The sequence below is a fragment of the Anolis carolinensis genome, unplaced genomic scaffold, assembly GCF_035594765.1.
Source record: "Anolis carolinensis isolate JA03-04 unplaced genomic scaffold, rAnoCar3.1.pri scaffold_12, whole genome shotgun sequence".
Classification (NCBI taxonomy): Eukaryota; Metazoa; Chordata; class Lepidosauria; order Squamata; family Dactyloidae; genus Anolis; species Anolis carolinensis.
The window spans coordinates 17,785,264-17,800,524 of NW_026943823.1; the positions used below are offsets into that span (position 1 = coordinate 17,785,264).

Consider the following 15,261-nt stretch of genomic DNA (forward strand, 5'->3'; position numbering starts at 1 on the left):
TTACCACATTTCACAAGCACACCCTATGAAACAAGTCCCTTCCAAAACGCAATGGCACCCAACACATTATGGAAACGTTGGCGATGAGTTTATCATATTGCACAAACCCTTCCTTAAAACAATTCCCTCTAAAATATAATGGGCAGCTTTGGCCATGCCTTTACCGTATTGTACGAGACCACGCTATCAAAGAGTGCATGACACGTCATTCACTGGACACTTTGGTGTTTAGCTTGGATAAGTGAGACTCTACTGTATCTATTTTTATTTCTGAAATTTACCACCCTCAGCTTATACTGGAGTCAAAGTTTTCCCAGTTTTTTTTTTGTGGTAAAATTAGGTGCCTTGGCTTATACTCGAGTATATACGGTATATGTTAGAATTGGACATTGAATTATACATGGTTTGTTATATTGATATTGATACTATACATAAGTCTACCCTTATTCATTGTGTAAACAACAGGAACAGAGTTACGGTCAATCATCAGGTTTATTTAAACCCAATTTAGATTTGAGACAATTTTGAATTATTTGTATTTACCTGTACAGTTGGAATATATAAACTGATACTACAATCATAATATATAAGTGACTATATCACTATAGAAGTATATAACTATAACATAACTTACTTTATATTATACTAGCTGTGCCCGGCCACGTGTTGCTGTGGCATTGTCTGGTGGTGTTGGTGAGAAATTGTTGAGGTACAGTAGAGTCTCACTTATCCAACATAAACGGGCCGGCAGAATGTTGGATAAGCGAATATGTTGGATAATAAGGAGGCATTAAGGAAAAGCCTATTAAACATCAAATTAGGTTATGATTTTACAAATGAAGCACCAAAACATCATGTTAGACAACAAATTTGGCAGAAAAAGTAGTTCAATATGCAGTAATGCCATGTAGTAATTACTGTATTTACGAATTTAGCACCAAAAATACGATATATTGAAAACATTGGATGCGTTGGATAATCCAGAACGGTGGATAAGCGAGTGTTGGATAAGTGAGACTCTACTGTAGTAGTGGTATTGAATGTCTGTTGTATGGTTGTCTTTATGTTTAGTATGCATTTGGTTATTTGTGTACTTGTAAAAGTGGTGAGGACAGAGGACACTGTTTATGTTGGATTAGTGAGACTCTACTGCAGGGGTCCTCAAACTTTTTAAGCCGAGGGCCGGTCCACAATCCTTTTGACTGTTGAGGGGCCAGATTATCATTTGAAAGAAAATACAAACAAATTCCGCTGCACACTGCATATGTCTTATTTACAGTGCAAAAACAACAACAACAAGAACAATGAAATAACAATACAATATTTAAAAATAAAAACAATTTTAACCAACATACATTTATCAGGATTTCAATGGGAAGTGTGGTCCTGCTTCTGGCCAATGAGATAGTCAAGTTAATTAGGGTTGTTGTTGTTGTTGTTGTTGTGTGCCTTCAAGTCATTTCAGACTTTGGGTGAGCCTAAGTCTAAAATTTATTTATTTATTATTTACTGCATTTATTTACTACATTTGTATCACACCCTTCTCACCACAAAGGGGACTCAGAGTGGCTTACAAATTATATGTACATACAATATATTATATTATTAGCATAGCACAATATTAGCATTATATATTACTTTATTGAGCTATACCACTATACTGTAATATTATATGTACTATATAACATATAATTAATATTATTATATGGTATTATTATTAGTGTTATATTGTATTACATTATAATATTATTATCAATATTATATGTACATACAATATATTATATTATTAGCATAGCACAATATCAGCATTATATATTACTTTATTGAGCTATACCACTATTCTGTAATATTATTAGTAATATTATATGTAATATAGAATATATAATTAATATTATTATATGGTATTATTATTAGTGTTATATTGTATTACATTATAATATTATTATCAATATTATATGTATATACAATATATTATATTATAAAACTGAGGGCGGGGCCCAGGTAAATGACCTCGGAGGGCCGCATCCGGCCCCCGGGCCTTAGTTTGGGGACCCCTGCTCTACTGTATATTTGTAATCTTATATTATCTGCCTAGAACTGCCCCTTCTACACAGCTGTATAAAATGCACACTAAAGTGAATTATCTGGCAGTGTGGACTCAAGATAATCCAGTTCAAAGCAGATAATACAAGATTCTAAATGGGTTATATAGTCTACACTGCCATATAATCCAGTTAAAATCAGATAATCTGTATCTTATACGCAGTGTGGAAGAGGCCTGAGGCCTAACTGTGCCTGTCCCCTGGACTGAGTAGGTTGCTAGGAGACCAAGTGGGTGGAGCTTAGCCCTCTAACTGGCAGCAATTGGATAAAAACAATTATTCCTTTCCCTCTAATTAGGACTTTATTTTTCTTTTCTTTTTTTTGTATCAACCTAGAGCCGTGGATGATGGGTTGTGTTGTCAAATTTCGAGGTTGGGGGGGGGGGGGCTGTAATTTTGTTGTTTTGTCCGCTGCGCTGATGCCATCACTCTTTTATATATATAGATTATATACCATACTTTTCCTTTTTTCCTTTTTGCTATAAAAGAATCTCCCCCAAATAAGGTCACGCCACTCACCGGGGACACCTTGCCGATGACGTCTCTGGCCACGGCCAGGCCCTGGACGAAGGTCCTGGCGCACACAAAGGCCCGGGTCACCTGGAGCTTGAGCTTGCGCGGCACGTCCCCGAAGGGCTTGAGCTGCTCGGTGTACTTGCTGACGCACTCCAGGTACTCATCCGAGAAGTGGTACTGGGGGTTCACCAGGCGGAACATGCGCTCCAAGAGCCGGGCCCAGAATTCGTTGAGCATCTCCTCCAGGTTGACGCTGTTGCCCAGGTAGTAGCGCTTCAGCTCCACAAAGAGGTCCTTAAACATTTCCGAGTTCTGCATGTACAGCAGGCCGTAAGTCCTTACAAACATGTCGTTCAGGGATTTTTCGGCATTCTCGAGAAGCTCTCTGAAGAATTCTGGAGCAGAGCAGAAGACGTATTATTATAAGGCAGGGCACAGCTTCATGACATGCAATTTACTCCATTAACAGAGATATTCCAGTACTGAATACATTTCCATGGTTCAACTTACCTGCGCCCAGGTGGGGTGGGGGGGAATGTTATCTCCAGGAATTTTCTGGATCCTCCAAGCAACTCTATTTATTTACAGTACAGTATATATTGTACTATACAACTATACCGAAATATTATTAATAATGTTACATTTAATGTATAATATATAATTAATATTATTATATTATACAATACTAGCTGTGCCCGGCCACGCGTTGCTGTGGCGAAGTCTGGTGGTATGGGAAATAAAGTATTGAGGAATTAGTGGTAGTTAAGATAAAGGGTAAAGGTTTTCCCCTGACATTAAGTCTAGTCGTGTCTGACTCTGGGGGTTGGGGCTCATCTCCATTTCTAAGCCAAAGAGCTGGCGTTGTCCGTAGGTGAGTCTACACTGCAATATAATCCTTTTAAAATCTGACAATCTGTATTTTATAGGCAGTGGGGAAGAGGCCTAAGTGAGGTCTAACTCAGCCTGTCCCCTGGGCTGTGTGGGTTGCTAGAAGACCAAGTGGGCGGAGCTTAGCCTTCTAACTGGCAGCAATTGGATAAAAACAATTATTCTTCTCCCTCTAATTAGGACTTTATTTTTCTTTGTTTTCAATACATCATTATATTTTGGTGCTAAATTCATAAATACAGTAATTACTACATAGCATTACTGTGTACTGAACTACTTTTTCTGTCAAATTTGTTGTATAACATGATGTTTTGGTGCCTAATTTGTAAAATCATAACCTACTTTGATGTTGAATAGGCTTTTCCTTAATCTCTCCTTATTATCCAACATATTCGCTTATCCAACGTTCTGCCAGCCCGTTTATGTTGGATAAGTGAGACTCTACTGTAAATATACATTCAGGTGCATTTCAAGACCAAGTAGGGGCAATCAGTGAGTCATATAATTATCATATCTCATTTCTACTGCTTCTCTTGTTCAAAAGCCTGGTCCCATAACCACGTTTTCGTTCTTTTTCAGAAAGACAGGAGGGAGGGAGCCTGTCTAATTTCATCTAGGTTGGATTTCCCCTGGAAGTTACTATAGGGTTGTGTTGGAGGACCTAGCACTGGAATATCTTGATTCACCAGAAGTTGCATTAGAAAATCTCAATTTTCTAATGCAACTGGGGATTTAATGGGGATTGGCTGTATGCATGGTTTCACATACCCACAATCCAGCTAGAAATGAGGGTCTTACCGAGTATCCCTTAGGAGAGGAAAGTGAGATAGAATCATAGAATTGGAAGAGACCTCATGGGCCATCCAGTCCAACCCGCTGCCGAGAAGCAGGAAGGCGCATTCAAAGCATCCCCGACAGATGGCCATCCAGCTTCTACTTAAAAGCCTCCAAAGAAGATCAAGATAATAATAAAAACAGCAGCTATATTGTTTAAATCAGTGGTTCCCAAACTTATTTGGCCTGCCACCCCCTTTCCAGAAAAAATATTACTCAGTGCCCTCTGGAAAAGGGGTGTGGCTTAGAGGGGTGGGCGTGGCTCCTGCTCAAGAGGGCGGGGCTGAGCCTCTCCCTTAGTCCAAGATGCAGGACTGCAAGAGGTAGGGGAGGTGGGCGGGGCCACAAATGGGAGGCCAGGACTGGGATGGGCGGAGTTACGAGCTCTGAGGCAGGGCTGAGCTTCTATCCTTGTCCTGCAGCACCTGCCAGGACACAGGGGGCGGGACTAGAGGAGGGGGCGGGGCCTCTTCCCAAGTGCCTGACGGGGCTGAACCTCTATACCCCGCCCCTGTGTTCTAACAAGTGCCTCAGGGGAAGTATAGAGAGGCTCAGCCCTGTCTCGCACTCTAGAGAAGAGGCCCCGCCCCCACCCCTAGCCCCGCCCTTTAGTCCTAAAAGGCCTCTCAGAAGAGGTATAGAGGCTCAGCCCTGTCTCGGGTTCTTGGAAGGAGGCCCCGCCCACTCCCCTAGCTCCGCCCTCTGTGTCCCAACAAGCGCTTCAGGAGAGGTATAGATCCTCAGCCCTGTCTCGGGCTCTTGGGAAGAAGCCCCGCCCCTCCCCTGGCCCCGCCCCTGTGTCCTAATAGGTGCCATCACCACCAGGGGGCGGTAGTGCCCACTTTGGGAATCACTGGTTTACAGCCAGCTGTAACAAATTACTCTGACCAAGAGGTTATGAGTTCGAGGCCAGCTCGGAACCTATGTTTGTCTTGTCCTTGTTCTATGTTAAAGGCATTGAATGTTTGCCTTATATGTGTAATGTGATCCGCCCTGAGTCCCTTCGGGGTGAGAAAGAAGGGCGGAATAGAAATACTATAAATAAATAAATAAATAATATCTTGCTGTATTTTTAAAACAATCTTATTGTGAAATTGTGCTTTTAAAAGTTTTGCAATGGGACCATATTAAAAACTTTTGTTAGCTACCTTGCAGGGAGAAACGCAGTGCATAAACCAAAGAAATACCTACACATGTAGAACCTTAACATGCAAGGAGTTTATCACGTCTAGAACTAAAATATCTGTGAGATTAAAAACACAGCGGCACCAATTCAAAGTAATCTGGGAACCCCAAAAATGGGGATGGCGGGAGGGAATCATCTGCACACCTTGCACAGAAAATGCAACATGTGAACCCAAAAGAGATGGGAAAATTGGATCGGGGGGGGGGGGGGGGGAGAACCAATAGGGTCAAAAGAGGGGTCCATTTTCGGGGAGGGGACCAAAAAAAGGGCCGACGAGAACACAGACCGCGTCATAACGCCCGCAGCGCAGTCATCGAAACAACGTGTCTAATGCGGGACAGATGTCGGCAAGACAAAGCACGGTGCGTCATTGCAAAACGATCCCCTCCCATCGCTCCATCCTGGATGCAATTATGTTATGATTGAATAGCAGCGAAGGGAGGGGAGGAATTGATCGCTTTGGAATTTCTATAGGCTTTTTCCGGTCCGAGGCTGCCCACTCCCTTTCAAGGCACAATATCCCACCAGGAATTATATTTTGCATTCCGTCCACTTTGGACGCCAGATCCCCTGAGTTTTGGCCCCGCGCTTTCTTGTGACTCGTTTCCAATAAATAAATATATATTTTTCCAAATAGTGTGCATGCCTCTCTGCTGATTTCCTCAAAGGAGGCAGTGTTTGGACTCAGAAGTTGTTAGAAGCTGGAGCAAAGGAGGAAAAAAAATAGTGGGAGGGGGTGTGTGCAAAAAGAAAATGTTCTTGGCTTCATCTGAATTTAAATCTTGTTAAAATGTATGAAGCATGCCGGAGTTCAAATTCTGAAAGTCTTCAAAGCGCTCCAGCACAAACAAAAATCGAACTTGGAACATCTGGGGGCGGGAGCAGGGAAAAAAAGGAGGAATAAACACCCTGAAAAGTTTATTTCAAAAGCGTCTGCTGCTAACGGTAGTTCTGGGGTTGTGTTGTTGACACCGCTGCAAAAAACACAGAGGATCACAACTTGGAAACAGTTGCTTCTGGGGGAGGATATTTCCCAGAACCCCCTACCTAGGCCCAAAATAAATCTCCCAAATCAACGGTTTCCAAGTTCTGCTGGGAATTCATGTATCAAGGGAAGGAGAACAAGGATGGGATCAGGGAAGCATCTTGTTGCACCTCAGGTTAGCTTCACCTTGCTGCACACAGATCGTAGTCATTTGTAGTTTATTAGGAAACTAGCTGTGCCCGGCCACGCATTGCTGTGGCGAAGTCTGATGGTATGGGAAATAAAGTATTGAGGAATTGGTGGTAGTTAAGGTCAAGGGTCAAGGTTTCCCCTGATGTTAAGTCCAGTTGTGTCCGACTGCACACTGAAGTGGATTATATGGCAGTCTGGACTGAAGATAATCCAGTTCAAAGCAGATAATCTAAGATTATAAATGGATAATAAAGCTGTGTGGAAGGGCCTTGATACGTGAATCTACACTGCCATATAATCCTGTTAAAATCAGATAATCTGTATTTGATAGGCAGTGTGGAAGAGGCCTAAGTGAGGCCTAACTCTGCCTGTCCCCTGGGCTGCGTGGGTTGCTAGGAGACCAAGTGGGCGGAGCTTAGCCTTCTAACTGGCAGCAATTGGATAAAAACAATTCTTCCTCTCCCTCTAATTAGGACTTTATTTTTCTTTTCTTTTTGTTGTATGAACGTAGAGGCGTGGATGAGGGGTTGTGTTGTCAAATTTCGAGGTTGGGGGGCCTGTCGTTTTGTTGTTTTGTCGGTCGCCGTGATGCCATCACTCTTTCATATATATAGATAGGGAAAAGATAGTTCATAAAAGGTAAAAGTTCGGTTCCAACAGATAGTTACAAAAACAAGGATTTAAGAAACAAATCCATAGAAACATTAGTCATGAAGCAAGGTCTTTAAAACAAAGCCAAAGTCCCAGAAACGAGAATACATCCAGGCTACAAGATGACACAGGGAAGCAGACTTGGTTCTTGATTCAAGCGAGGAAATTGCTTTGACAAAGATTTCCCTCTCAGCAGACTGTTTTAATAGCATAGCATGAAGGCATTTCTTTGCCCTTTGAACTCCCGCTTATTTGCTATTCTGAGACTTCTGCGCAACCCCCGAAATTCCAAACGACTGGCCCGATCGAGAGAAGCGGGCTTATCGTTTTCAAGGCCACAGGGCTTGTTAGTGTTATCAGGCTGGGAGCTACTCTCCCTTTCTGCTTCTTGCACCTGAAAACCATCACCAGTAACAACATCATTTCTTCCCGTGGGAAAGCCTCCCTGCTCCTCATCTCCCACAGCAGGAACACTCTGCACCTGAATCCCATAATTCCCATCAGAGTCATCTTGAAACTCATCCTGAACCGGAATCCCATCATCTAGAAACTGCATCCCAGAATCCTCATCAGAGTCACACAAAGGCTGAGTCACAACACATCTCTTGGGAGTGAATTCAAAAGCCTGGGAGCAACCACCAAAAAGGCCCTCTCCAACCTTTCCAACACAAGAAGCTGGGAAGTTGGTTGGATGGAGTTAGAAAGCCCTTCCTGAACATCATAGAGTCATCCCTCCACATTTGCATTTTGGACTTCTGCAGAATTGATTCCACACGTCCTTGCTAGGAATCTCTAGGTCCTCCATGGTCAACCTTTTCCAGTCGGTGCTGGAGGACCTAGAGAGAAGACCTAGAGATTTCTAGGGAGAACAACTCTCTGGGAATCTCTCTCCTATGGGCCTCTACGGTCTATTTTAAGTCATATTCCAATGCTTTTAGTTGTGAGCCACTTTTGAGTCTCCGAATGGAGAGAAAAAGCAGGATATAAACATAATAATAATAATAATAATAATAATAATAATAATAATAATAATAATAATATGTCAACCTTTTCCAATCATGCTGGAGGACCTAGGGATTTCTATGCCTACACTGGACTTCTATAACCATTTTCCAGCAGAAGTTGACATACGGTCTGGCTAGAAGATGTAGAAATACAGAGGTATTCTCTTAATTTAAAAAAGCAGTTAATAATAATCAATAATTAATAACTAATAACAAGTAATTTATTAATATTATTGATAATTATTATTATCAATAATTATAAATAATTATGGCTAATTATTGACAATATTATTATTAATAATTAATTAATTAAAGTGTCGGTGCACCCTAATTAGATATTGGTTCCAGAAATGGGGCCAGCGGAATGGAATGGATCCATGTGCCATGACAGTTCATTCTAAATAATAATAATAATAATAAAAATAATAAGGATTTGTGTTATCGAAGGCTTTCATGGCTGGAATCACTGGGTTGCTGTGAGTTTTCCGGGATGTCTGGCCATGTTCCCGAAGCATTCTCTCCTGACATTTCACCCACATTTATGGCTGGAAACTCGGCAAGTGGGGTTTATATATCTGTGGAAGGTCCAGGGTGGGAGAAAGAACTCTTGTCTGTTGGAGGCAAGGGTGAATGTTGCAATTGGCCACCTTGATTAGCATTGAATAACCTTGCAGCTTCAAAGCCTGGCTGCTTCCTTCCTTCCTTTATATATCCCACATATATATAAACCTCACTTGCCTAGTTTCCAACAGACCTCACAACCTCTGAGGATGCCTGCCATAAATGTGGGCGAAACATCAGGAGAGAATGCTTCTGGAACATCGCCATACAACCTGGAAAGCTCACAGCAACCAAGTTTAAACAGTTTTCTACTTTCGGGAAGGGGGTGCCCTGTGCTCCTAACTAGCAAATGTGGACTGTGTTCTTTTAGACACAAATAAAAGAGCAATGACACTACGTAACAAAATGTGAACAATTTTCTGTTTCTGGTTTCAAAGTGTTATTTCATGTTTCATTGTTGTTCCACTCCAGAAACTTTTGTTTTCATGGCTGACACAAACTATGTTGGATTGGTAAGATCATCCCACCCACAAAAACAATCTACTGTATATACTCGAGTATAAGCCTAGTTTTTCAGCCCTCTTTTTAAGACTGAAAAAGCCCCCCTCGGCTTATACTAGAATGAGGGTCCTGGTTGGCTTATATTTGGGTCAGCTTATACTCGATAATATATGGTACATTTATTATTTTTCTCTATTATTTTTGCTACTATAGTAGAGTCTCGCTTATCCAACATTCTGGATTATCCAACGCATTTTTGTAGTCAATGTTTTCAATACATCGTGATATTTTGGTGATAAATTTGTAAATACAGTAATTACTACATAGCATTACTGTGTATTGAACTACTTTTTCTGTCAAATTTGTTGTCTAACATGATGTTTTGGTGCTTAATTTGTAAAATCATAACCTAATTTGATGTGTAATAGGCCTTTCCTTAATCCCTCCTTATTATCCAACATATTCGCTTATCCAACGTTCTGCCGGCCCGTTTATGTTGTATAAGTGAGACTCTACTGTATTACATTTATTTACTCTATTTTTATTATTAATAATAAATTCATTATTTCACTCTGATCTTATTATTGTTATTATTATTGCATTTATTATTTTTCTCTATTATTGTTGCTACTATTGCATTTATTTTACTCTATTTTTATTATTATTATTATTAATACATTTATTATTTCACTCTGATCTTATTACAGTAGAGTCTCACTTATCCAACACTCGCTTATCCAACGTTCTGGATTATCCAATGCATTTTTGTAGTCAATGTTTTCAATATATTGTAATATTTTGGTGCTAAATTCATAAATACAGTAATTACTACATAGCATTACTGCGTATTGAACTACTTTTTCTGCAAAATTTGTTGTCTAACATGATGTTTTGGTGCTTCATTTGTAAAATCAGATCCTAATTTGATGTTGAATAGGCTTTTCCTTAATGCCTCCTTATTATCCAACATATTCGCTTATCCAACATTCTGCCAGCCCGTTTATGTTGGATAAGTGAGACTCTACTGTATTATTATTGCATTTATTATTTTACTTTATTTATTATTATATGTATTATTTTCCTGTATTTATTATTATTATTTATACATGTATTATTTTACTCTATTATTATTAAAAGGATACATAAGCACATTGACATGGAAGAAGATGAGAATAATGATTTGATCAGAGTAGGACAGTCTTATCTTAAATTTGAGCTTTGTCAATATTTAAAAATATTGAACCTACTGATGCCTCGATTAATGTAATTTTATTGGTATCTATTTTCATTGAAGAAGATGAGAAGAATGATTTGATCAGAGTTGGACAGTCTTATAATAATAATAATAATAATAATAATAATAATAATAATAATAATAATAATAATAACTACTTTATTTTTATACCCCGCCCGCCCCATCTCCCCGAAGGGACTCGGGGCGGCTTACATGGCTTATCTTAAATTTGAGCTTGATGTAAATATTCAAAAACATTGAACCTACTGATGCCTCAATTAATGTAATTTTATGGGTATCTATTTTTATTTCTGAAATTTACCACTCTCAGTTTATTCTGGAGTCAATGTTTTCCCAGTGTTTTTGTGGTAAAATTAGGTGCCTCGGTTTGTATTCTGGTCGGCTTATACTCGAGTATATATGGTATATACGTTCTCCATGTTTTTATGATCAAACCAATTACGAAATGACATTCACAACCCAGAACAAAAAGTGTGTTAATAGAAATGGTGTTAATAGGATAGTGTTCAAATTATTTGTATTCAGGGCATTGGAGAGGCTTTCCTTCCAGAACCAATTGGGTCCTAATGTTTCTCTTTTTAGGGTGAGCTTCCCATAGTCTTTCCTATTTGGATGCCTTTCCAAAAGGCAAGCGTTCGGGATGATTGAGTGGATGGGACGTTTATGCATCCCCTTCCAGCTAATCTTTATGGCATATAGACCAACCCAAAGGAAGGACGGGGTCAGAGGAGACGAGGAGGGAAAGAAAACGGATGGAGGAAATGCCAGCAATGGGAAGGAACGAAGGCACTAAGAGGTCAAGAAAGGGTTGGGTTGGAAGCCTCTGGAATCAAAAGGCTTTTCTAGGCTTCCAAGGAGCCCCGGTGGCAAAGTGTGTTAAAGCGCTGAGCTGCTGAACTTGCAGACCAAAAGGTCCCAGGTTCAAATCCCGGGAGCGGAGTGAGCTCCCGCTATTAGCTCCAGCTTCTGCCAACATAGCAGTACGAAAACATGCCAATGTGAGTAAATCAATAGGTACAGCTCTGGTGGGAAGGTAATGGTGCTCCATGCAGTTATGCCTATGGCCACATAACTTTGGAGGTGTCTACGGACAACGCCGGCTCTTCGGCTTAGAAATGGAGATGAGCACCAACCCCCAGAGTCAGACACAACTGGACTTAATGTCAGTGGAAACCTTTACCTTTTATAGTGGTATAGTACCATAATAATAATAATAACAATAACAACTATTACTACTACAGTAGAGTCTCACTTATCCAACACTCGCTTATCCAACATTCTGGATTATCCAACGCATTTTTGAAGTCAATGTTTTCAATACATCTTGATATTTTGGTGCTAAATTCATAAATACAGCAATTACTACATAGCATTACATTACATTACATAGCATTACATAAGCGAATATGTTGGATAATAAGGAGGCATTAAGGAAAAGCCTATTAAACATCAAATTAGGTTATGATTTTACAAATGAAGCACCAAAACATGTTATACAACAAATTGGACAGAAAAAGTAGTTCAATATGCAACAATGCTTTATTATTACTGTATTTATGAATGTTATGTTGTAATTACTGTATTTACAAATTTAGCACTAAATTATCACGATATACAGTAGAGTCTCACTTATCCAACATAAACGGGCCAGCAGAACGTTGGATAAGCGAATATGTCGGATAATAAGGAGGGATTAAGGAAAAGCCTATTAAATGTCAAAATAGATTATGATTTTACAAATGAAGCACCAAAAGATCATGTTAGACAACAAATTTGACAGAAAAAGTAGTTCAATATGCGGTAATGTTAAGTAGTAATTACTATATTTACAAATTTAGCACCAAAATATCATGATGCATTGAAACCATTGACTACAAGAATGCGTTGGATAATCCAGAACGGTGGATAAGCGAGTGTTGGATAAGTGAGACTCTACTGTATTGAAAACATTGACTACAAAAATGGCTTGCATAATCCAGAAGCTTGGATAAGCGAGGCTTGGATAAGTGAGACTCTACTGTATATGGAAAATGACATTTATAACCCAGGAACAAAAACCGTGTTACACAGTATTATTAATATTATTATTGTTAATATTATTATTGATATTACCATGTTATTGGTATTGTTAATTGCAATAATAATGCATTTTGGACAGTATCATATGCTCACTGTCGACCCATATAGTGCAGTTTAAACTTCATTCAACTGCATTATACATTTCGACACTGACCCTATAATGTAGTTCAAACTGCATTATATGCTCAGTGCAGAACCAGCCTTTCTGCCTGATTCGAGCTGCTGAGAAATAGCCAAAATTGGGAATTTTCTCAGTATATCAAAAGGAGAAAAAGGGGCATCTTTGGAGACCCACCAGTGACCGGAAACGTCTCCAACTCTCCCCAAAACTCCTTTTTGTGCCCTGTTTTTGTTTCTCCGAGACTTCTTCGGTTGTTCGTCCAACCCCTTTTCGAAGAACTCTGTTTCTTGGTTCTTTAAATAAAAGCTTCTTTCCTCCCCATCATCCTTCTTGGGCTCTGCCATGCCCTTCCGGTGCCGATAAGTGCTAACACATGTTTTGTGCACAGACACCACCCCGAACGGCGCAGGGAACTTTTGAACTTTTCTCGCTCCTGAATTGTGCAAAGATTTCCGTATCCAGGTCCCAGGTGTTTTGCAGACTTCCTTGGTTTGGCACTGCAACTCCCAGTATCCAGCTGATGCCGTCCCCACCAAGTCCTATTCCCAAATCATTTCTTTGTATGGACCGCAGTAGAAAATTATGGAGAAGCCATTTTTAATTCTACAAAATGTATAAGGTTGTGGATTAACCACATCTCACATCATGCCAGGTTAACCCTGAGAAATTCCATCAGTACTTAAAGTTTGTTATGTTGGGCAAGTTTGCTTTAGATGAATTATAAATGAACTACAACTCCCAGAATCAAAGGTCAATTCCACCCAAAACTCCCTGGTATTCAAAGTTGGCCATGTTGGGTATGAATGCCAAGTTTGGTCCAGGTCCATCGCTGGTTGGGTTCAGTGCTCTCTGGATGCAGGCGAACTACAACTCCCAGAATCAAAGGTCAGTTCCACCCAAAACTCCCTGGTATTCAAAGTTGGCCATGTTGGGTATGCATGCCAAGTTTGGTCCAGGTCCATCGCTGGTTGGGTTCAGTGCTCTCTGGATGCAGGTGAACTACAACTCCCAGAATCAAAGGTCAGTTCCACCCAAAACTCCCTGGTATTCAAAGTTGGCCATGTTGGGTATGTGTGCCAAGTTTGGTCCAGGTCCATCGCTGGTTGGGTTCAGTGCTCTCCAGATGCAGGTGAACTACAACTCCCAGAATCAAAGGTCAGTTCCACCCAAAACTCCCTGGTATTCAAAGTTGGCCATGTTGGCTATGCGTGCCAAGTTTAGTCGGTCGGAATCGCAGTGTTCCGTGACTGCGGGTCAACTACAATTTCCAAAACCATGGGTCATTGCACTGTCATTGGAAGTCTGCTCAAGTGTTCCCCATGTGCCTCCCTTTGTCCCTTTCCAAGAAAGTCTCAGCAGCCACCACGTGTTGACCTCCGTCCCCATTTGTTTGCCTTGCCTTTGTAGAGCCAGCGCCTTTACAGCCCTGTAAAACAAGGGCCTCGTAATCTCTAAAACCGACCGGCTTATGTTTAAGGACCTGCCGGCTTTCCTAGACAAATGGAAGGTGCGGATTGCATTTGCCCTTCGAAAGGTCGAGATAGCGGCAGCCTCAAGGCCGGAGGGGTTGATCTTGGGGCAAGCGAACCCGAGAAAAGCCCTCCAACAAACTCACAACAAGGATAAAATGTAGGGTGATTGATGCCTGGATTGACAACAGAGTTCTATGTGATCTGGGAGTCTTAATGGAGAACCAGCTGAACATGAGCCAAGAATGTGACGCGGCAGCTAAAAAGGCCAATGGGATTATTGGAAAGGTTGGACAGTTTGTGAATACGGTTGCTTGGTTGTCAAAATACCAATAAGGAACAGTTCAAATGCATGACATATATGGAGTTGGCTATTTTTTGTTGTTGTTAAAATCCATACTTTCAGGGCAGCAATCAATAGTCCTGACTCCCAGTGGGAGGATTTTAGGAATTGCCATCCTAAAGGTAAATATAAAGGTTTCCCTGACATTATGATTTGAATCGTGAGACTGTGCCGTCGTGGCAGCTCATTTTCCTCTCTTTGTTTACATCTAAAAAAGATTTTCTAAAAGTTTCCATGACTGTCAATGTGGAATCATAGCACTAAAGTTGCATAGTGTGAATGAGCATTTAGTGGCAGCTCCCAAGCTTTTCAGACAAAGTGATTTTCTCCACGTATATCCGGATATATCGGAGGGAGTGAGCACTAGGATGTCCACAGACAGTTGGGTGGTGAAAAGGGTCTGTTAAATATAAATACAGTAGAGTCTCATTTATCCAACATTCGCTTATCCAACGTTCCCAGGAATCCCAAGTGTGAGGCTACTCTAGTTCAAAAGTGGTACAAAGATCTATTTTCAGAGCTGGAAATGCCAGGAAAACAAGGCAGGCAAAGGCCCGTGAGTCACTTCTAACAA

At 40.5% G+C, this 15,261-nt stretch overlaps 1 protein-coding gene across 1 annotated transcript in view; it reads right to left on the minus strand.

The window, feature by feature from the left end:
* The window catches only part of gpc4 (glypican 4), an 87,378-nt gene that overhangs the window by 24,846 nt on the left and 47,271 nt on the right, over positions 1–15,261 (minus strand). Inside the window, exon 3 of the mRNA XM_062964021.1 lies at positions 2,622–3,013. Within this exon, the coding sequence (XP_062820091.1) occupies positions 2,622–3,013 (392 nt within the window). The remainder of the gene's footprint in view (positions 1–2,621; positions 3,014–15,261) is intronic.